At 48.0% G+C, this 23,798-nt stretch overlaps 1 protein-coding gene across 3 annotated transcripts in view; it reads left to right on the top strand.

Moving 5' to 3' along the window:
- Nucleotides 1-22,008, top strand: part of PDLIM1 (PDZ and LIM domain 1) — a 44,796-nt gene extending 22,788 nt beyond the window's left edge. Inside the window, exons 4-8 of one of the 3 annotated variants that reach the window (XM_086752435.1) lie at nucleotides 9,950-10,011; nucleotides 12,059-12,364; nucleotides 16,644-16,798; nucleotides 19,831-19,948; nucleotides 21,585-22,008. In XM_086752435.1, coding sequence (XP_086608561.1) covers nucleotides 9,950-10,011; nucleotides 12,059-12,364; nucleotides 16,644-16,798; nucleotides 19,831-19,948; nucleotides 21,585-21,771 — 828 coding nt within the window. In that variant the 3' untranslated portion in view covers nucleotides 21,772-22,008. Of the gene's footprint in view, nucleotides 1-9,528; nucleotides 9,717-9,949; nucleotides 10,012-12,058; nucleotides 12,365-16,643; nucleotides 16,799-19,830; nucleotides 19,949-21,584 lie in introns of all 3 variants that reach the window. The other 2 variants (XM_086752434.1, XM_086752433.1) reach the window with 2 other exon arrangements.
- The last annotated feature ends 1,790 nt before the right edge of the window (nucleotides 22,009-23,798 follow it).

The raw sequence follows: 23,798 nt of genomic DNA, 5'->3' as shown, positions 1-23,798 counted from the left end.
GCGTGGGGCAGAGTCTGCTCTGAGGCTTTGCTGCAAAGGGCTGTTTAATTCAGCAGGAGACATGATCCTGGAGTCCAAGTCCTTAGCCCAGCCATTAACCAGAACTTAAATAAATGCCCCAGAATTAAACATAGGGCACTAAAAATGCCAGGCAGGAGTTTGACATGGCTCACTAAGCTTAGTTAACTGCAGCAAGAAACCTGCAGCTGCAGCCCCCACGTCTCTAGCTGTACCACCACCACGCTTTCTCCCTCAGTCTGGCCTGGGTGACTGGATAGATACCCACTGCTGGCCAAGTACTAAACACAGGCTATTTCAATTAGCTGGTGCCACCTCTTAAACTGATTTGCTCTGGCAGTTTTAACCCTAATCAGTGGCTCTCCTTTAATCAGCTGCCCTCCGGGTGCACTGTCTGGATTAAGTCAGCCCTGGCCTGTTTCAGGGAGCCTCCTGCAGCTCTGTAAGAAGCGTAGGTGAGAGGGACTGACCTTAACTATAGTCTTTGATACCCAAGTTGTGCTGCTTTCTAAAATCCAAGTAAAGGGCATCACAAAGTTCAGATTGTGCAGGATTCAGCAATAATTCTGGCAGTGGAACACATCCCCTCCGAAACCCTAACCTTACTCCAAATCCTGGTTCTAGCTCTGGCCATTATGCAGATACCCTGATGCTGCCAGTTTGTAAGTGTGGCACAACTGAATTTGTTGATGGCAACCTGTAACTGAGTTCAGCAGGAGAATTTGGTGAGAAACTGGCTGTGGAGAGATTCCTGTTACAAACCTTATCTCTGAGCAGTGATCCTTGTCTTAGTCTTGCACTAGGAACTAACTATTGCCTGAAAATTAGGCTTTGACCCCTTATGATGGCTGATACTAGATGAGGTTTTTTTCCTGGTGTAAAAGGAACATTCAGGCTCTCACAGAAGTCTTGCCTTTCTTCTTTCCTTCCTTAAAGTGAAGCCAATTAAGTCATTTGCAGTGGCTTACATGAGTGGTGTTTGCTGTTTTTCAGAGCGTGGGGCTTTCCTCTAAAAGGCTTTGCCTGCTGCATATTCAAGCAGAGGAATTTCACAGTGTGAGGGAAGATGTCTCATGTCTCCAAACCAAAAGCTCCCATTTCCCCTTCCTGCTTAACAGTGCCTGAACATCCTAGTCCAGTGTTCCAAGGAAAAATGTCCTATCAAGTTTTAAGGGGGTGTTTCTTTTTTTTTCTTTTTTTTTTTTTTTTTTTTTTTTTAAATACACGCTCATTTCCTTTTTCAGTAGCTGACTGCAGCAAGTGAGGTTTGGGGTAAGGTTTGTCTGCTTGGAGCATGATGTCAGTGGAGCACGCTGAGTCCTGCCAGAGCCATGGCAAGCATCGGCCAAGTCACTCTGGGGCTCTGTCTTTGCAGCATCACCAGCTATTTCAGCCAGACCTGCTGCAAATAGGCAGCAGCAGAGTGCAGAAGATGCTGTGCATATATATGCTAGCATGGCAAACTGCTGTGAATTTTACCACAAAGATGCTGATCTCATTATTTCCAACAGGATTGGTAAAAGTTGTGAGTAAAGCCCAGTCTTCGAAGGCAGTGCTGTCTGAGCTGTTCAGGTTTTTTTTTAACTCACTCGCCAGTAAAAACAATATATTTGCTTTCCTTGGCAACAGTCTTGCACAGAATGCTTATTAATTCACTTACTAAAGAAAACAGGACATACTGAGTCCAAGTGGTTCGTTTAAGTCCTGATCCAGAGTCCTCTGAAGATGTTTCTCAGTGGTTTTTCACACAGCCCTTTGAATGCAGAATTATAATCATACATGTGAGCAGACTTACTTCAGTCTTAAAAAGAAAAAAAAAGCTTTAAAACCTGTGAGGTAGAAATTGGACTGCAATTATTCAAATAATTTTCCACCTTTCTTAAAATTAGGTAGTTTGATGTTGCCTCTTCTACTTTCAATATCTTAATTGAAATTTCTCACAATACTTGTCCACCTTCTTTTCCTCTTCCATTTTATTGGTGCAGTTAAATAACTACATCTTTGCAAAAGATCTTGTGAGAGAAATTAATTTTCAGTTGGTCTCAAGAACTATATGACTAGCTACATATTTTTAAGATCACGGCTTACACATTTTTTTACCTCATTTGAAATAGACTTTTTTTTTTTTTACTTCTGGAATCCTTTTGGAAGCTGTTACTTGGTGAAATGCTGCATTGTCCTATGGAAGTATTTTCCCTTACTTGGAATGCAAGTTCAAGATACTTTATGTGCCTTTGGAAAATAAAAAGGCATTCCACAACCTCCCATGCATTCCCCAAAGTCCTGAATCTCAAGATTGACTGAATTGTCTAAGCTGACCTTTGCCTATCAAAGAGCTACAGCCTCATTATTATTATTTCATTACCTTTATCTTTGTCCTTATAAATTAATTTAAACTGAGGTCAGTGATGACAAATGCACATTTCATCAAAAGGTGTAGCGGCTTGTTGGTGGTGATGGCTCAGCTGCTGAGCCAGCTTTGTTTTGAGTGTGACCATGGCAACATTAGGGGAAGGAAATGATGGCATCATCTTAGTATATTTACTCAATTATTTCACTTGCACTTCTCACCCAGATCCTAAGGGCAATCACTCTGTCATTTTCCCATCGAGAGCTTTTCCTCACCGCAGTGGGAAAGACTAAAATAACGTGTCTGCCTCTCCCTTCTGCTTGACTTTTCTTGAGAAAAGAGACCGCAGCAAGAGAGAACAAGTTACTTGGTGACTAAGGTAGTTTTAATGCTTATGACAGTGACCAGAGACCACCATAACTTTCAGATTCACCCATGCTCTCTGGTAACCCTGAACCAGGAATTAGGCCCTGGATCAGGAATTAAGCTTTGGACCCATGTGCTGGTGTTTATAGCTGTATTGCCCATCAGTAAAATAAAACTCTTGATCCCTCAGACTATGCCATGTCTTGTCAGGCTTGGGCTCTGTGGGAGATGATTTGTCTTTTTATTTTTTTATTTATTCCCCCCATGTTTGTAGCACTGACTGAGGTCAGTGAGGCCTAGATCTCTGAGCTGAGTGAGCTCATGTAGGGAGTGGGCTGAAAGAGACAAGTTTTGAGGGCAGTCAACACCAGGACTGTCTCCAAAAAAGCTTGTCCAGCTCCCTGAAGGCCACATACCCCATTTTTGGCGAGGCACCAGTATTAACGTCACCCCTCAAGAATGTCCGTGAAAAACTCATGATTTGAGATGGATAGATCAGCTCTTCTTTACCACAGAAGACATGGGCTTTCAAACATGAGGATGTTTTGGGTTTTTTAAAATGAGAAATAACCTCCAGACATGTAGCCGCAGGAGGTGAGTCATGGTATTTGTGGGATGACAATGACAGACAACCACTTCTGTATTCCCAAGGTTTCCTGAGAGTGCCTGCCCTGTCCTCCTCGTCCTCACAGAGTGATGTCATTGTTTCCATCTTGTGTATTTTATCTCCTTGGATACGGAGAAGGCAAGGGCTATAGAAACTGGGCGTGTGGCTGGCTTAGCCTTTGATAAGGCCGTGTGTGTGGGCAATGCATGAAGCAATAGGTATATAAAGTAACAACATTGTGTTTCAGACGAGGGAACAGCGCTGGTGTATCGCGACCTGCTGTTTTTGGTTAAAAGGCGTTACTGCATGGACGTGGAATGTGTCGGGGACGCAGAGAGAGAGGATGTGGGAAGCCAGCCTTGTTGGTTTACCCCCCCTACAATAACAAAACCCCAAACCCTTCCTCATTTCTAATTGGATTTCAAAGCATTGCAAAAGATCTTTCCATAGCTGAAAAACCCCAAACAATAACAGAGGGAGAGGTGAAAGTGAAGGCACTTCTTAATACTTGTGATCGCAGCTGGTGAAACATAGCATGGGGTAGAATTTGCCATGAGGACCTCCTCTTCTGAACCGTTGCTGTGTGTTTGGCATGAGCAGCCTCCCACCCCACGCCGGCTGGGCACAAGTGCAGCCTGGACTCCTCGGGCGGCTTCGCAAGGGCAAGGATGAGGCCAGGATTTTGGCTGCCAGTCTCCACTCGCCTTCTCTGCCCGCAGGACCGCAGTGCTCTTGTTCACTGAGGTTTGGTCAGGGGCCCATTTTCTTAGAGCTGAGTAAACATTTATACTGAGAAAAGTTTAATCTTGTTTCCTCATGGCGTGGCTCTTGAGGTGTGCAATCCAAGATCGCCCACCCCAAGCCTCCAGGCTCTGACTTGGGATGCAAAAACATCCCACGTTTCTGGGGCCCAGTGGGGCAGCGGGTTTTGCCAGCTCACTCGGCTGTTTCAGTGGCCTGCGGGGCTGTGGGGGCTTTCGCTTCTTACTGTAACTGCAGAGCCTGGGTGCTTCTTTTTTTTTTAATATTTAACATAAGGTCAGAGTGAATCCCCTGACTCTGAGAGCTGGAGCTTCAGGAAGTAACTAGGCTGGCCTGTCTCTAAATGACAGTTCAACACCTGAAAAGAAGTTTCAGTGGCTTCAAGTAGCCCCTCATTCCTGCCTTTCCTCCGGGGGCTGTGGGGAGGTTGCCTGGGAAGGGGCAGGGGCGGGCAGGGGGTGCTGCAGGAGGGCAGCCCCCGGGCTGCAGAGGCAGCGGAGCAGTAGCCAGCACCTCTGAGACCCCAGCCCTGCCCGGCTGCCTTCAGATTGTGCTGTCAGGGAGAGGAAAACCCTGCTTTGGGGAAAGGAGTGCCCAATACCTTATGGCTTGGTTTAGTTTATTTTGCGAGTACAAAAAGCCTCCAGGTTTTTCCTGTTTCTGGTGGTGGTGAGGTCAGTGCAGGCGGGATGGCCTTGGCCACGTCACTATGCAATGGAAGGGACCCGTGAGTCCCCCTCACCCCAGACCACTTCCAACCTGCCTGAGGGCATCTGAGGCCACGGGGGCATCCGGGTGGCTTTATGCTCCTAGTACCTGAGCTGTGCCTCAGCTCAGCCCACAGAGGTGACTCATCCTGGCCTGTCCATCTGTCTGCCTCGCTGACACCTGGGAATTTGCCTAGACTTCTGTGCCCCGATTCCCAGGATGGGAATGGTGGTAGCCCTGTCCATCTCTGGTGCATGGTGAGGAGGAAGCAGCTGCCCACACTGTGAGCTGCTGGCTGGCCCCAGGCATAGCAGTAACGGCTGTGGGGATTTCACAGGCTGGGCTTCAGCGCTGCTGAGCGTGGCCTGGCACGAGGGGAACATGGGAGAGGAAGGGACCATTGTTTTCCCAGATAGTTCCCCATGACGCAGCCTGCAGCTAATATAGTAGGAAATGCTGGTCCATTTCCTGTCCTGGTGCAGGGACATTTTTCCCCATCCCTGCAGCCTGACACTGTGGCTGCTGGCTCCCAGACGGGAGGGCTGGGGAAGCCCCTCGACACCAAGCTGGAAGGGCCATGGTGCAGCATCTGCAGCACACAGTGATGTGCCAGCCTGCCCTGGAGAGGGAGCTGCCACCAACAGCCGGCACCAGGAAAACCGTCTGGCAGGAGACCTGTGTGTTTGACCTGAAACTGGAATCCTGCAAACCTTGTTTGTCTTTGGGATTGGGAAGTAGGCTCTTTCTATGGGATGGGGAGATTTGCACCATGGGGATGGTGCCTGAAGGACTTGGGAACACGTAGGATCATGTTCCAAAGCCGTGTGGAGCTTGTTTGTATGGAGAAGATAGCTTCAGGTAGGGAAGAGGCTGTTGGAGGAATGGCTTCTCTGGCAGTGGCTCCCTGAGTGGCCCTGCTTGTGCTGGGAGTCAGCTTCTGCCCAATGGAGGACTCTCAGAAGACTCATGTATTCAACCGTGTAAATTTGAGGTGGATTAGTGGAACTACAGCAGTCCTCTTTTTGCTGAGCCATTGTCTTCTGATTTCCAGCCTCGTCATGTTATGTGGCTTATTTTCTCCTTGAAAGTCCAACTCATTTTGGAAGTGAAGCAAGATGAGCCCGCTCTGAGTCCAGAAGCATACCCTAGCAGAAACATTTGTGCGGTTGTTAATCCATTTTAGCTTGGGCTAGCCACTCTGCCAGTCTCTCTGGAGATAAACCTCAGCAAAGGAAGGAGGCTGGCGTCTGTGCAGCCAAAGCAGTTTAACTATCACGATATCAGTTTATATTGCTAAAATATTGCTCTTAAATATCCTACCTGGAGACTTGGGAGTTTCCATACCCCAGCTTCAGAGTGAAATAACCACTGCTGGTACCCCAGCGCACTGCAGCCCACTGCAGACGGCCGGCATCGGGGGACTGAGGCAGCGCCATGGCTTGCAGGAAGGGTGAGGCAAGGGCTTCCGGATCTGCCTGTGGATGCCAACTGAAGATGTCTCCAAAAGATTTAATATTAGTCATGCTCTTCCATAGTACTTATAAAGAGTGAGTCAGGCTCTGACTGGATAAGAGCATGTCCTTGTGTCTGACTGCCAGCTCTTCCTTTGCAAACAGACCATTGCTTACTGCACTCCTGCAGATCGCACCCCAGCCAGGGTTGTTGTGTTTGTTGCTGCTCACCCGCTTTTCCTTGCATTCGTCCTGGGAATGTCACGGCCTCAGAGATGCTGCAAACCCCAGGCATTTCAACGGCATAAACCAGATGCTGCCCCCACACATGTGCACAGTGTAGCAGTGGTTTTGTACTAACACTTTTCACTTGCCTGCTGGTGGACAGTTTTTTGGGAGTGTCACATTTCTGATTTTTTTTTTTCCTGGTGTTAAGTCAGAGACTCTTACATAAACACATGATTCCAGGAACTGTGGCTTTAACAAAACTGCTGCACAGCACAGGGCCTGGATTGGCAGTTCTGGCAAATCCCTAGGTAAATACATTTGACAGTGAGAATGCAGTCTTTTGATCTTGGGTCACTACGTGAAAGCACTTGTTCTTTGCAAATTCCTTCAACAGCTCAAGCAGAAAAAGCAGCACGGTGTGACAGGAAGAGCTGGAGAGTTTGGATTATCCAAATGCCCTCTATAATGTTGCTGCTCTTGTAATACTTGTCTAGAGACTCTCAGCTTACGCACCTTCTACACTGTTCTCTAGATGAGATTATTTTTTTTTTCTAATGTAATCTTCAGACACCACGTGCACTGCTCATTCTATTTAACCTGTTATAAACTCCCTTCTAGTCAGTGGACTTTATCCACATGAGAGCTACTACAGATGTCCTGACACTTTTGAAAGCTTAATTTATGGTCTTGGATGTTATTACACAGCAGAACACCCACCTGGTAGCCAAAGGTGGGCCAGAATCTCCTATGTGGATTCTGTGCCTGAGTGTGTGTTGCGGTTCTCGGAGTCAAGGCACTAATGTGATTTCAGTCTCGTTCTTCCAGCTGGCTGTCTGTTTTCCCAATGCTTGTAGGAGCTTAAACATCCTTCAGGCCTCCGTCACTGTCAAACTGATTTGGGCTTGGCTGACAGATTCAAGAGTCCTTGGTAGGGATAGGAATGTGCCCACATGCATGCAGAGTATGTAATTGAGATGCCTTGTTTCCTTAGAAAACTAGATTAAAAAAAAATAAAAGACCATAAATTACTTCTCTTTCTCTATTTCTTGGTTAATACTTAAATGTTTCCACAATACAAGTTATGACATTATTTAAACTTTGAGCCTGTTTGACCTAAGAGTATAACCCCTTTAGCCTAAAACTTCTGCCTCTGTCTTTCATTAAACCAACTACTTATGTGCACTTTTGAAACCCTCTTCTACTTGTGGCCTCCAAATGGTGGGCTGGCATGTGTATTGAATGCTGATCACTGATACTTTTCCCAATGGTGTGATATACAGGCTGAAGTAATTTTCTTTTTTTGCTAAAATCCACAGTTTCTGCCATGGGAAAGACTATTTTTATGAGTGCTATTATGTGCTTTGAATTAGATGATTGTAACAAAGGGAGATTAGCTAATTACTCCAGGGTCTTTCTTCCTTTGGTATGTGGGAAAGCTTCATGGCTGACGTCCATATGCATCGGCCAGAAAGCCGTGGGAGAGCAGTCCCACCACCCCACACCTGAATGTTCTGAGCTACCCCATTGATTTCAAATGGCCTGTAACTCATGAGTGTGTTTGGATCCACACTGCTCTTTTGTGAGGGCGCCTATGCTGTGCTTGATGCCATAAATAGCATTTGAGTGCCATGAAGCGAGATGACTCACATCTGTCAGTCTGGGAATGCTAGGTGGCTGCCTAAGGAAATCTGGGGGCATAAAAGTGATTTAAAGAAAAAACTGTAGAGGAATTTAGTCATCCTTGTTTCCAGTGAGTGTTTATCCTGTAACTATAGCTCTATCAAACAATGTCGTGAGATGTTCAAAGGGCAGTGAAGGCTCACTTTGTCACTGTAGAAGTCAGTGCCTGTATGGAGTGGGAGGGGGAACCGGTTGTGTTAATTAGAGCTGGGAACCTTGGGACCAGCATTTTAAGGAAGGCCCTGTTTCATATTGTGGCATTGGGCGTTAGCCCAGTAGTGAAGCCATTCCCAGTCTCCACAGCTGGCTGAAACACTTCAAAATGATCATTTTGGTGCTTTTTCTTAGCACTGGATGTTTCAGCCACCTCTGAGAATGTTACGCCTTCCTTCTGCGTCCTCTAGTGAGGCCCTGCTGTGCTTACTCCTTGCTTTGGTCAAGCATCTTCTCTGGGGAGAAATAAGCCCTGGATATTGTTATCTCTGCCCCAAGGCTGCTAGTCCCCAGCCTCATGATGGGGCTTAGAAATTTCCTTATTTTTATTAGCGCTGCCTGTGATTCAGAGGAGCCTTGCCTCATGTCTTACTTAACTTGGATTTGTCCTCTTTCTTATTAAATTGTAACCAGTGTCTGTAAATATCCACTAATACCTCTGGAAGCCTCCAGTTTGCAGCAAACCCAGAACATCTGGGTGGTATCTTGTACTTCTGGCATTTAGCTGTTGCTGTCTGTGGACAGTCTTTTATGTTAACAAGGATCATCTTCCCACCTTTAGTGTTGGGTATTTCTTGTCCAGAAAGTCCGAAGTTGTTCATCAAAGACAGCTGTGAATGCCAGTCTTAGCTAAAGATGAACTTGTAGCAATGACAAATCCCTTCTTTTGGGGTTGCCCTTATCTAAGGAAAGCCAGACTTTCAGATATCATTGAAGAGTGATCCTCTTTCTGCCCCTTATCTTCATTTTTCCACAGAAACGAGCACTGCTTTCAGAAATTGCAAGGAATGCTTAAAATCTATAGTCTTGCATGAGAAAGTAGGTACCGTGGCTTAATGTAGGCTTGGAGGAGCTTCCATGTGTGGCAGCTTGAGCTCTGGCAGTGTTTCTGAGCTCTTATGTTCTCAGCACATCAACTCCAAAAGGTCCTGAAGGTCAGCCTAAAGCCATTCAGGACAGGGCCAGGGGCCCACATGACATGTGGAGAACGCTCACTGCCTTTGGTGGTCGTGGTCGTGTGCTCCTCAGCTGACACCACACACAAAGGCAACCATTGCAGCAGCTGCTTGCTCCGGGCTGCCCTGTCGCATCCCACCTGCACGCCTGAGCACCTCTGATTTTTGCCTTTGCTCCTTTGCATGCAGGAAATAAGGCACATAGGAAGCGCACACAACCGGAGCGCGGTGCCCTTTGCTGCCACGGCTTCTGCCCCCAGAGTGATCACTGCTCAGTACAACAACCCAGCAGGCCTGTACTCCTCAGAGAACATCCAGACCTTCAACAGTGCAGTGGAGTCAAAGACATCATCTGGGGCCCCAGAGCTTGCCAAGCCGTAAGTATCTTCCTCGCCTCTCCCTCCCTGCCTGGGTCCCCTAGGGAAGGCTCCAGGAGAGGTCAATTTGCTGCGAGAGTACCAATTTGTTAACTCAGAAAAGCTCTCTTTCAGGACAAGGGAAGGAGCAGAGGCACGAGCGTGGCTGTGGTTCCCAGGGGCAGGGCTCGGAGGAGCGTGGAATGTTCTGTGAGATGCAGAAATGAAATTAACGCTGTTGTGTTTTTGTTTAGCAGAGACCGACGCAGTTTCCACGTGCGTTCAGCATGACATACCAGCCCGCTGGTCTGAACAGGTGCCTGATAGCTTGTTACGAGCACTTTGTAAAGTTAGCGTTTTGTGCTGGCTTTGCGGGCAATGCCGGGCAGGAAGGGTACCAGCCAGTGCAGGAAGCACATGTGTCCCCGTTCCCAGCTGGCCTGGGAGTCACTGACAGGCTCTGCCTAAGTTTGGATCTTCCTATTGTTTATTATTGAACTTTTGTTTTTCACAGGAGTTTAAAAAAGTAGCTGACACATTCATACCTGTGTGAGTGATTTTATATATGGGTTTGGAAAGGATCCCGACCTTAAAAGGGCCTGTTGATTTTTGTGGTTGCCTCTGAGCGTCACCAAAGACATTACTCTATCTCAGAAGTCCAAGGTTCCTCTTTTAATTGGAAGCAATAAACCAGGCACTTTCTGAAATCTTTTTGGCTCTGTTGTTCAAGTTGCTTAACTGCCTTAAGTCTCCGTCCAGCAGTACCAAACTGCCTGGAAGACTTTGGCCACTTTTACAACAGAAGCTGCGAGACCAATGCTTTAGGTGATACTTGACTAAATTTCTGACTTGTGAATGTGGAGACAAAAGTGACTTCAGCCTCTGCTTTTGCAGGGCACAAAGACCTGAGATGGTGGTTTAACAAAAGCCTGAAAACTTGCCCCTGACTGAAACCAGTTTCTTGCACTGGCAGCCCCATCTGCAGCATGGGCCCTTCTAGGCAGAGTTACGGTGCTGCAGCTGGGGTGATGGAATTCTTTTCCTTATTTGCTTCAGCAGCCTCATTCAGGGGCTGAGCAAAGGCGGAGCAAGGACAAGGGAAATTTGACTTTGTGTTAACCTGATGGGACCCTTTGGCAGTCAAATACCACCTCTGGGCTAGTCTGGAGTCCCCTCCAGGTGAGAGCACTCCCTGGAAGCCAGTTATATGTGGCTGGAAACTTGTGGGTGAGCCCTTTTTCTTACAGGGCTCAGCAAAGGGATGGGTTTCTTCTAGAGCTGTGGCTCACTGTGCTCCTCCTAGCAGGAAGGTCCATTGCCAGCCCTGCCACATGTGGGGTACATGGCATCTCTTTCATCTTTCCCTTGCTGAAACACAGCACCTTGCAAAGTAATGCTGGCTGTGGATGAGACCTTCAGCGCTAATACACTTTTGTTTAGAGAGTCATCAAAAGTAAATTAATTGTTGCTGGGTTTCAGTGACAGCCAGGGGCTTCACCCTGCTGTCAGAAACCCACTGTGGTGTCCCCAGTGCACATGCACAGGATGTGTAGGTTCTCCCTTCACACAGCCTTCTAGGTGCCTTTAAATTCCAGCCTGTCTGTTTTGATGAGTTATTTGTACATGGTAAACCTCGCTCTGGGTTTACCTGGCATTTTTCTGCATCCCCATCCTGCACTCAGCAGACGCACAGCCTGTCTGAACCCAGCAGCCTGATCCTGCCACTACACAAGGTGACATGACAAGGAGACCTGGCCCACAGTCCATCCTTACAGGATGTGTGATGTAAATGCAGGGCTGTGGTACAGACAAACATTAGCAACCTTCTCTGCTGGGTTTGGTGTTGCAAAGCAAGCAGGGAGAAACCTTACTGCTGAGCTCATCTGTTTTGGGATCAGAGGTGCAGTTGCCCCTCGGTAGGGTGCCCAGGCTAGCTTTGGGAAAGGAAGCAGTGAAGGTGGCATACCTCGACTGGACAGTGGGACCATGGGTGCATTATCAGGTAGCTAGTTCATAGTGAAAACCCTGCTACCATGTCTTCATTGCTTTTATAACCCCTGCACTCACTCATCAATAGAGCATTTTTCTGTGTGTGTGGACACACCTGGAGTATCAGACCAGAGCCACAGTATTAGCCAGAAGCCTTTAATGTCTTGTATTCAGTGGTGTGTCCCTCCAGCACAGGGAACAGACAGTATTCTGCAACTGCTTGTAGCTCTTGGAGTATTTGGTTTAGCCCTTCATTAATTTCTTCCTTCTTTCCTTTCTTCCTCCTCTGCATTATCCCTCAATTCCACAATGTAAAACCCAAATGAACCCCCAAACACAACCCAAACTGCCCGTGTGAACACGTGGGCCCGTAGCTGCCCATCACCAATGAGTGCGATGCAGGCTCCCTTCGCCTCCGTCTATAACCCTCTGCAGGCGCAGACCTCCGAGCAACCGCAGCGGAGGCACAGCACCTCCTCCGTCCCCAGCCAAGTCCGAGTGGGGCCTGAGCAGCTGAAGCACGCGGCCCAGATGTGCCCCAACAGCCCCATGGAAGTGGAGGTGCCAGGACTCAAAGTGCTGCACGTGCAGTTCAATTCTCCCCTGCAGCTCTATTCGCAGAGCAACATCATGGATTCCCTGCAGGGGCAGATCTCTTCCATTAGCCCTGATTTCCCCAGGTAACCTGCCCGCTGTCTCTGCAGCCGGCTCAGCTCATCTGTTCATCCGCATCTCGGTGTCCACGAGTGCTTCATCCCTGTCTGTGGCTCATGGCGTTGGCCGGTCACAAGGAAACGGCATTTACATTTCACCTTTCCAACATCAGTGCATGACTCTTCACGGGAGCTTTCTCTGCATTGTGTCTGTGTCCAACGCCGTGGGAAGCACCAGAACATCATTTCAGCCTGTCTGTGTGTCCATTGCCCCGCACGGCAGACCCTTGACAGCAGCTGGTGGCTTCCTGAAGCAGCAGTTGGATGTGCTGGGGGCAGGAGAGTGCTTTATCCTGAAAGCTGGTGTTTCTCCTGCACTGAAGTGACTGTTTTTGTTTGCAACTGGAAGATCCTTGTGCTTTTGTTTTGCTGGCTGCGGGCTGGGCCATGGGTGTGACTGGGCATGTTTCATTTTGGGGTGAAGCAAGTCCCTGTGGGTCTCCATCTTTGGATGATAACACTTGTGAGTTTGGAGCAGCCTGGGCGGGCACCGGGCACACAGAGGACTTGGGCTGTGTTCCCACTCCTGCCTTTGTGTCTGCACAGGTTGCTGCTCTTGGGGTTGCCTTTCTGCCCGTAGGAGCAAAGGATGCTCAGCATGCTCTGAGGTCTGCAGGACCTGCAGGGAGCCTCAGCATCACAAGGCCTAGGTGCTCTCTGGTATTGGCTCTTTGTGGCAGTTGGGAACCAGCTGGCCCACAGGGATTTACAGGGAGGACTTCAGTATTGAGTATTCGAGTGAGTCCAGAGGAGGGCCACAAAGATGATCAGAGGGCTGGAGCACCTCTCCTATGAGGACAGGCTGAGAGTTGGGGTTGTTCAGCCTGGAGAAGAGAAGGCTCCGGGGAGACCTTATAGGGGCCTTCCAGTACCTAAAGGGGGTCTATAATAAAGATGGGGAGAAACTCTTAAGCAGGGCCTGTTGCAATAGGATAAGGGGTAATGGTTTTAAAATAGAAGGAGGCAGATTCAGACTTGATATAAGGAAAAAAAAATTTACACTGAGGTTGGTGGAACACTGGCACAGATTGCCCAGAGAGATGGTGGATGCCCCACCCCTGGAAACATTCAAGGCCAGGCTGGACGGGGCTCTGAGCAACTTGGTCTGGTTGGAGATGTCCCTGCTCCTTGCAGGAGGGTTGGACTAGATGACCTTTAAAGGTCTCTTCCAACCCTAACTATTCTATGATTCTATTGAGATGAGTGAAGCACAAAGCACATTTAGCCATCTCACAGGAGAGCTCCGACCCAGGCTGAATTGTTTCAGAAGATGTGAAGTTTCAGCAGACGTACCTTGCTATGTGACCAAGCAGCTTGCAGCTGTGTGACCTGTGGTCCAGGGAGGTGGTCAGTCCCCAGGCCTCTTTGGGACAGAGCTGAAGGGCACAGCCAGATCTCATAGCCCCTCTGCTGCTTACAGTCCCCTCCTGGGCTGAGCACTACGTGCTTTGAAGCAGAAAAGGTGGCATCCTTGCCCATGGACCCACACAGCCAAGCTTTGCTGTATGCCAGCAGACAAGAGCTAATGGGAGGCTGTGGATTTATTCCTGCCTTGTTACTCAGTCCAATTTCTTGCTTGCAGTCACTGCCCTTGCTTGTCTCGATGCCCTGCTCTCCAGGAGCGGTCACAGTGTGCTGGCTGTGCTGGTCCAGGCAGCTGATAGCACTCGCAAAGGAGCCCGAGGCGTCAGCGATTGTTTCATTCCAAAACCGAGTGCTCCAAGTACTGGGCCTTCCTGTGGCCCAGCTTTGAGATACTTGTAAACTTTACAAACTGTGCTAGCATAAAATAGTAAAATGACATTAGTAAAGAATAAGCTGTGCTTTCCTGAAGATGCTGTGCAAGGTTGTTTCTTTATGGTTTTTACTGCCATCTCCTTGCCAATTTTCAAAGCTCAGTGACCCAGTGTTTATTCAGTTAGCATTGCAAGTTGCCTGTGGTAGAAGCAGTGAAGTCCGGTTATCTGAGTCTGAAATCAAACAAAGGATGTTGGAGTTGTCCCCTACAAAGCGTCTGTGTTGGGGAGCTCCTGCACATGGAAAAGGACACCAGTTGCTGGTGATCGCTGCAGATAAAGTACCTGTGTGACAGGAGGTGCCATAAATCAGCTGACATATGGAGACTCATCCTGCAGGCACAATTCCTGTGCCTATGGCCTTGCCCATTCAAAAGATGCATGTGCTTTTTGGTGGAGTTTTTGTTTTGTTTTGGTTTTTTTTTTTTTTTTTTTGTTGTTGTTGTTTTCCTTTAAGCAGCATAGCCTCCTGCCCTGACAAGTTGAGATATTTCACTCTGCTGGTACAAATCTTTTTTAATAGGCTTTCAGAAGTCTTCTGTATCCACCCTTGATATAAAGCTGTGGAGAGCTGATCTGTATGTTTTGCACACTGTCACAATGCATGTTTGAAATGTGATGGCTTTGTTTGACTCTAGTGCTCTTAAGATGATTTAGCCTTTGCTTTTTGAATGCATGTTTGTGAAACATTCTTAGTATGCAATCTGCAATGACAGGCTTCTTGCCTAATGTTTTTATGCGTGGATAGAGTGGTGGGAGTACATGAATTTACATAAGACGAATGTAATGTGGCGTATGTTCTCATTTGGGATAACCTAGAACATTTTCTGTGTAATAGAAGGCACGTTACTATTTTATTTTGGATGAGAGGCTTCAGTAAATGAGATTCAGGCTTCAAGGGTTCAGCTGCTTGCAAGTCTAATTGGCTTCCCACTCCACTGAAAATTACTAAAGATGGAAACATTTTATGAAATTCTTTTTATGGAAATTTCATTTTATAACATATGCGATGATTTTACCTCTGATCCTTGAAGAGTTTGTTATGCAGCGTGATTCCCAGATGACTCAATTGCACATTGGCATGAAAAGTACGCAGTTGCCTCCTCAGGAAAAAGATTTCCCTTTGCAATTTAGTCTGAACTTCAGGATGTTTATTTACTTTTCAGGCAGTCACAGAGTGCAGGGTTGGTGAAACCTAATAGACCATTTACAGTTATAAAGCTGCATTATGTAATTGAGCTGTCAGAGGAGACTTGTCGGTTGTCTCATTTTACTCCAGCCACAGAACATAAGGCAGGCGGGAATCCCCCTTGTCCTTTAGTCCATCCCTAGCCCAGCACTTGGTCAATTTAAACCATTTATTTAAATCATTCTCAGTGGATATTTGTCCAGATGCTTTTAAAATCCTTTAGTATGGAGGTTGCTCACCTGTCTACAGCAATCTCCTCTGGTATTTTGGTGTCTATCTGTTGGAAAGCTTTTCCCAAGGGATATTCTGAATATCCTGCAGTTTTAAGCCTGCAGTTTATCCTGTACTCACTAGATATGGAGAACATCCTAGGTACTGCCTCCAGCCTCTTTTTTTTTTTCCCCTAAAGACCCTTCTGGTGGCACAATGACAACCCTTTCAGCCACACTGCAAAAGCTGCCACTGAAGCACCTCAGGCTCTAGGCTGAGGGTGCAAGTTGCTCATGACATCAGTAGCAGCAGCAGCACCTCAGGAGGCAGCTTGAACCGGGGGCTTATGTCTTCACAGGGAGAAATCCATCTCTGCCCCTGCCCTGGTCGTTAACCTTAGTTAAATGCTGTAAATGGGTAGTGGCTCAAGATCTCCACCTATAAAATGGAAATAACAACAATCACTTGAAAACCAAATTAAACTGTTGCCAAGCAGAGGATCTTTTAGTGCTCGATCCTACAGCTGTTACTGTGTGAAGGTGACCTTTAGGACCAATTCATAGCATACTTGCAAAGATATTTTTTTTTTAATGGAATAAAGTGTACTTTATTTGAGATTCACAATGGTGTAAGGTAGCAGTCTAAGGTAGTTTATGGATGCAAGGAACATGCATTGATGGCACAGCTGCCAATATGGGACTCCCATCTATTTTTCTACTAACAAACAGAGCTGTTATTTCCTGGACGGAAAGTTTTCATTTCTGGAGTATATAGTAATTGCAAGGCAGGGAGAACACTTGGGGACTGGCCAGTGCGGTCGGCGAGAACCTGTTGACAGTGGGATATGCGGATAGCCCAGCGTGCTGATCCCACCTGGGCTGCAGCTGTTTTGTGCGAGCACATCCAGCACCTCTGTGTTTTATGGCATCCTGTTGTGCGTTTGTTTTGCACATTCATTCTTCAGGCATATGATGCACTGTGGTAATTTTGCTAGAGGGACTAGCTTCAGTTTTCAGCCATTTAACAAGCATGTTCTCTATTCCTTCCTCAGTTTGGACCAGCATAACCAGCCCCCAGGTGGCATCGTCATAGACAGAGAATCTGAAGTTTACAAGATGCTCCAGGAGAATCAAGAGTCAAATGAGCCACCCAGACAATCTGCTTCTTTCCTCGTGTTGCAAGAGATTTTGGAGTCAGAAGAGAAAGGTAAGCACTTACAGCACACCTAATCTGAGTGTGCTCGTCTCTTTTGCCATTCCCTGGGATTTGTACAATGTTCAAGAGTAACATCTAAAACTTTTTTTTCCTTTCTTAGCTGGTGATTGTTCAAGGTAGCATGTGTAGATGATCTCCACAGGAACAGACTCTTCCACTAACTTTACTATTAAATTTCCTCTCCTTGATTAGTTTCAGTGTTTATGGGCCCATATCATTGCTGATTCATTGAATGAGTGCTCGAGAAATAAACCCCTACAATATTTACTTGTCAAGAAGGAATTTTAAAAGTTGCGAAAGCTCTTCTATACTTTCTAAAGTTTTACCCCTTTAAGATAATATTGACTGATTAAAGAGCATCTTACATTCAAGACTTGGAATGGTACCATAGGAACGGGCTCTTCAGAAAGTCCTAAAGCTTCTGATCTCCATCCTACTGCACAAGAGAAAGGATGCACTTCTGCAGCTGAATGTAAAAATATGGAAGCTACATTACAGTGAGCATTTAATAGCTTTTACCTCTGAAACTTTGCTCTGCTTAGAATTCTTGATCTGACATCTGGACTCAGGCAGTTCAGGACTATAGACTTTGTGATAAAAAAACAATTAACTTAGATGGAGGCCAAATCATACTCTCTTCTCCCCTTAAATAAAATAAAATAAACAAATAAATAGGAAAAGAATTCCAAGAATGACTTTTTTTCCCTTAGGCCAGTTGAGACTTTGTCTTTTGTATTATTAGCTTGGCAGCGGAACGTTCAATGTCATCCAACAAAAGCCTGGTGCTGAGATACTCACCACAAAAGGAAACAGATCAGCCGAGTGCTGGTAGGTTTGAGGGATCTGTAAGGAAACAGCAAAATGAAGGAAATAAAGAAACAATAGGAAGAAAGAAACCAGGATCTTGGAGTCTTTAATAGGCAGTTAAAATACCTACCTGAAAGCATCTTTTAAATATTGAGTGTTTGCAACTTGCCCCTCAGGGTTCAGCTCCTACATGGAAGAGACTGGAGTAGCCAGGACTTCTCACACCTCCGAGGTCCTCCCCTGTGCTTAGCAATGCTGAAGAAGATAAGAAGCAAAAACTTCTCTATTTTATCTTTCTTTGAAGACTTTCAGCATTATTGGGATTCTCTGGCACAAGGTTTGCCTGCCCGATCACAGGCCAGGATAGGCTTTGGCATTGCTCCACCATGAGCTGGATAATCACCCGTGTGGAGCAGGGCCAGGAGGTTACGCAGCCCCAAAGGAATGTCCGTCCCCGAGGAGACAGTGCCCCTGTATGCCACACCATTCGGCCAGGCTCAAACGCTGCTGAGTCAGATCATGTCTGCGGCAATAAATGGCACGTTTGGTGGCTGCTTCTCGGAGCCAGGACACGGCTTGTGAGTGCCAGCAAGGAGCCATCTCCCCAGCTGGGACAGGTCCCCTGGGGCATCGTTGACTGTGTGGGCTGTGCTGAGAGCTTGGCCCCGGACACACGGTCTGTGTGTGGGCGCTGGTGTGTGGAAGCATCATGGCTGGTCTCTGTTTAGGCTTGATGCTTTGCTCTTAGGTGGAGGGTGTTTGGCAAGGTGGAACAGGTTACATTTCCTGTGGGTATTTGATTAAGCTGATTCCTTTAGAGAGATGTAAAAACATGCTGTCAGTGTTGATGTGAGTGAAGTGCTGTTTGAAGCAGAGGGAGTGAGCAGAGGTTATAGGGAAGAGCCTGAAAATGTGGTTGCTGCTGCTTCCTTCCCAGCCAGGGTCACTTGCAGTAAACTCTTGGAGGCCAGGTGCTTCCTGCTGTGTTTGGAGGGTGCATGGGCTGTTGCCCCCATTAGGGAACTTGCACCTCTGGACCAACATCTCTGCACAGAGCTTGATGCAAACCTCTGAGCTGAAGGCTGTCCCAGTGGCAAAGGAGTGGCCCTGCGGGTGACGGGGAGGCGGTGAGCCATTCCCTGACCTTTTCCCCTCAGCCCTTCTGTCAGTGGTGCTGCCTTGGGCTGTGATATATCCTTGACCTTGCTGGTCACCAGGATGTGCCTTTGGAGAGTTTGTCTTCCCCTTACACCAGGAACAACTGGTGCAGTTTTCTCTTGGCTTGACACTAATCAGAAGAGTTTTATCAGCAGCCCTCCCGATCTGTGGTGGCATGGGTCTGCCCGGCAACTCCCTCTTCCTGGTGAAATGTCATGGGAGTCTCTGCAGTTGTCCTTCCCTTGTTGCCTGGTGTTGAGCCTCTTGCAAAAGTCACATCAATGGTGTCATTTTGTTAGAGGCCCCTTTCTCACTGCAGATATTTCAAGGCTTGCCCTGTATCCTGTATTGAGGATGCACTGCCATTGTAGTCATCCAGGTCAGCAGACGTCTCCTGCGAAGGATCTGCAGGACATCCCTGCCCTACAGAGGCTTCATGAGGGCGATACTGTCCCTGGAGCATGCTACGCAGCAGCAGGAGAGTGCAAGGGTGTACCCAGTGCCCCACGGCCCTGCAACAAGGAGTTTGTTAACCAAATCTTCCAGGAGACTGGAAGCCAGCACCACCATACACCACACAGCAGACTGGAAAAGGACTTTGACACTCTTCCCTAGTCTGCCAGGAGAGCCACCTCCTCTTTGTGAGCCTGGCTCTGGCAATCAGCTCGACCCTGAGTGCGTGATCAGGACACGGCAGGCACGCTCCGGTGCTGCCAAGGCTGGGGCTCGGGCTGAGGCTTCACTTTGCTTTGCTTCATCTGTGCATGGGAGACACGTCAGCTAAAGTCTGATGGGCTTTTAAGATCAGAAGAGCCTGTATGTCATCTGACTGCCCACAAGTCTCAGGTCCTCAAGTTTCCGGGGCCAGGTTCAGCTATGTCCCTTCTCTCCCTCCTCCCCACACCCTGCTAAATCCCTGTCCCCTTTCCATGCATGAATCCCTGCCTCGGAGCGGAGGTTAAAGAATGTCACCCCTCCCTAGCAGACCATCTGCTTGGGAGGCAGAGCCTAGAGCCACGCATTTCACATGCTCTGAAGCACTCTCCTTCCACCCTCAGGAGACCCTACCAAACCATCTGGATTTAGGAGCGTCAAAGCCCCCACCACAAAGGTGGCCTCATCGATTGGGAATGCCCAGAAGCTGCCCATGTGTGACAAGTGTGGATCTGGCATTGTGTAAGTAAGCCTGTCCCTGTGGTTGCAGACCACACATCCCATGCCTGTGCGAGGGCCTGAGGCATTGCACCCAAAACACTTCACCTACCCACATCCACGAGCCAGCTCAGGGCATGTTTATTCACACCAGCACTAACTTTGCAGTTTTCTGCAGGGACGCAGGAGTTTGGGGGGGGGACGGACGGGACGGGACGACCAAACCAAAGCATGTCCTTGTGAAACAAACCTTGAGACAGTTGTTGCTGCAGTGTTTTGCCTCCTACCTGAAATCTGTTTACATCACTCAGAAACAAAATGACCTTTCCATTCAGGGTCTGTATATTTAACGCTTTTCATGTCTTGGCACCCCCAGCCATGGAGTGCTGACTTGCCCTCGTGGGCAGAGGCAGTGTGGACTGGGAGAGCTGCATTCTGCTCCCCACTCTGTTGTAGACCACACACCTCCACCTTGTCTAGGCAGACATAATTTTTTGTTGTCCTTATGCCTGTATGTCTGACTGCCAGCACAGCAGGGGCGTGGGGTTGATACAGAGCTGCTGTGCCGTAAGTGTGACAGCACAAAGGACCCAACCCATGTCTTTGATTAACTATTTGGTTTCTCAACCACAAACTCTTCCCTACAAGCCTCTTACCTTAACGCTGACTTCAGCAGTCAAGCGCTGGTAGCCCACCTGCATCATCATCGAAGAATTCAGCTTTCTCCCATGCTGCCCACCTCAAGCTATCAGATTGTTGCTGAGACCCAGTACGCTGTGACTGCATGGTCCTGGCATGCCTGGAGCGCCAAGGACCAGCAGAGTCATTACAGAGGCAATCCATAGCCTGTAAAAATATGAATCAGAGACAAACCCTACAACTATTCTACGAGCTAGGTAGATCTGGAGAGAAAGCACAAGGCTATGAATAGTACTAAAAACTAATGAATTGCAGAAAATATAGATGGATGCTGGAACAAAATTATACTTCTGGCAAATTGTGTTGCTGCTGTTGGTAGTTAACAAGTTGCTGTGTAGTTTTCCTCATCATCTACTGGGTTAACCAGTGAAGTTTTGAAGAGCCGGCCCACGTTTGTCTGGAGCCATTCACTGCAGCTCCTGAGCAGCAGTGTCTGAGGTCAGAGCTGGGATGTGGTCTCTGTGCTTCTCCTATACATACCTGTCATGTCCATCACTAGCAAAAGTACCCCTTGGTTGGTGGAGGCAGTAATTTCTGGATTTGTTCTGCAATCCAGTTGGTTTGGACCGGGATTTTGCTGCCCAGGTGGTCAAGCCGATGCCTGTTATTTGATCCTGAGCATTTCAAGGCTGTTGTGCTGTCTCCAGCCATCAGCTAAAGATGCCATTGCAGTGATTCTTACCACCACAGGTGATAGGACTGTCCCTGCGAAACTTAAGGCAAGCCAGAGCTAGGAAGTGCTTTCCAGAGGAGAGCTCCCATGCCAGTACTTGTTGGGCTCTAAAAGTGCTGTTAGCACCTGCCTGACCAGAGGCAAGGCCTATGCTTTCATTTGTCAGGAGCAGGAGAAAAATTGTCCCCCTTCGGCGCTCATGTGGGTCTGGGCTGGGTGGGAGGTGGTGGGGCTGGTGGGAGGCAGTGGTGGGTGCCTGGTGCTGAGAGGTGCTGGTTCCTTCCTCAGAGGGGTGTTTGTGAAGATCCGGGACAAGCAGCGTCACCCTGAGTGCTATGTGTGCAGCGACTGTGGCACCAACCTCAAGCAGAAAGGACACTTCTTTGTGGAAGACCAAATCTACTGCGAGAAGCATGCACGGGAGCGGGTGATTCCCCCAGAGGGCTACGAGGTGGTCACCGTCTTCCCGAAGTAAACTGCGCTGCTGACAACATCATTGTGGATGGTTTCTCCTCTATTGCTTTTCCTTGGAAAGCATTGTTCCTACCCACACCCCGCCCCCCTCCCCCCCCCCCCCAGCCCCGCCCCGCCAAATCTTGTTTGCAGTAAGAAATACTAGGCACGGCTTTGACTTTCCTTGCCATTATTAAGCCTTCATCTGTTCACATGAGATGGCACTAATTGTTCAACATTCTTTTTGTCTCCTCTTTCACTGTTTGGGTTTGTTTGTTGTTGTTGTTTTTTTTTTTTTTATACACAGATTTATTTTTTTTTTCCCTCCCTCCTTTGTGATGTCAGTCGCACAGGAAAATCAGAAGCCAAAGTCAGATTACAACTCTCATGTCCCAGATATTTGCCTTCTGTTTGCAGTCAATAAACAGGGTGAATCCACAAGGCAGATGTGTCTGCTTTCTCCTGGTGTCCCTCTGCACTGGACCAGGGTTTCCCAGGGCAGCAGAAGAGGCGCCCAGTGCATGGCTGTGTTTACCCTGGAGAATACAGCAGAAGGGAATTAGAAAATTGAGTCAAACTGGTCTCGCATGCTGCCCAGCTGCTGTTAGCAGCTGCCTGCTGGCACCCAGCAAGGGCCAGGTGGGCACAGCCAAGCCACAGACCATAGCTGGCACTGGTGGCCTGTCCACAGTACAAGGCAGCAGAGAGCTGCCTCCACTACTGCTTCATGGTGATGGGACCAGGCACGTCAACGCTTCCAGTTACTTCATCACCCAGCTGCCCCTCTGTTCCCCATGGTCACAAACTGAGCTCTATGAGAAAATGGCCACTTTATGCTCACTGGAAACCAGGGAGTCCTGGAGCAAGGAGGGGAGGGTTTGAGTGGCCAGTCCCTGTTCTGTCTTTCCCTGTCCATTCCAAGGAGGCAGCACCACAGGCTTGGAGCTGGGTGCAGGCTGGTGAATGGGTCTCACCACCACACATCGCCTTGTCCAACCCAGGGCAGACCCCAGGGCAATGGTTGTTTTGGTCTGCAGACATTTGGGATGGGCCTGTGTGGCTGCCAGAGGCAGGCTCCCTGTGCTGCCAGACATGTATGGCTGCTGGAGGGTGCCTTTGGGGTTGCTGTGGGGTGGGGACACTTGCCCCATGTGCACTGGATGAGAGGCTGAGGGTGCCCGAGGAGTAGCACCTCCACCCACATGCACCAAAGAGGTGGTCTGTGGTGAAGTTACTTCTCTGCTCACACCTCTGAATGAGATGCTGTTATTTTGCGTAAAAATCTATGGTTTCTAAGATGTAGTGTCATCTTTGCTTTAAAACAAAGTGCCAGAGGTCAAAAGCAGAAGGGTTTATAGCTTCATACAGGCCCTCTGGCAGGCACAGGCCACCTCCACCCCTGGCATTAGTGGGTGCATCTCCAACAGCTGCAGACAGGGTCATGTGCCTGTCGTGGTCATCTTCAGCAACACTTTACTGCTGCACCCCGTTTCCTCGCCTTCATGATGAATCACACCACAGCACAGATGCCTTGCAAAAAACCAAACCAAACCAAAACAAACCACAACAACCAAAAAAACAAACCAAAAATCACCACCAAACCAACCAAAAAGCCACCACAGCAACAAAATCAAACCACAACCCAAAACCCAATCCTCATTTGAAGTAAAGCTGACCTGTCACCAAGATTATAAGCTTCCCACTGTCCAGATCAACTGCACAGCTCTTTTTGGCAGGGGAGAGTGCTAATTCACCAACTCAGCTAAATTTAGCTCATCCCCTCAGGCTCCTTGTATAGGCAGTGAAAAGCAAGTAAGGATGGCATAGCTCAACCAGCAAACTCCTAATCCGGCTCATCCCTGAAAAAAAAAAAAAAAAAAAATCTGGCTTCTCCACACTGCCAGCACATGCATGCACAAACTCCAGATACTAATAAAAGCAGCTTTATTTTTCAAGGTGAGATTGGGGGGCTTTTTTTGACCTGTTGGGGTGACATCTCCCCTCACTGCTACTAATGGGGGTTAATTCTCTGCCCTTGGCAGTGCATTT

This window comes from Chlamydotis macqueenii, chromosome 7 (assembly GCF_036417535.1).
Source record: "Chlamydotis macqueenii isolate bChlMac1 chromosome 7, bChlMac1.mat, whole genome shotgun sequence".
NCBI lineage: Eukaryota > Metazoa > Chordata > Aves > Otidiformes > Otididae > Chlamydotis > Chlamydotis macqueenii.
This window is presented reverse-complemented; position numbering and strand designations above follow the sequence as displayed.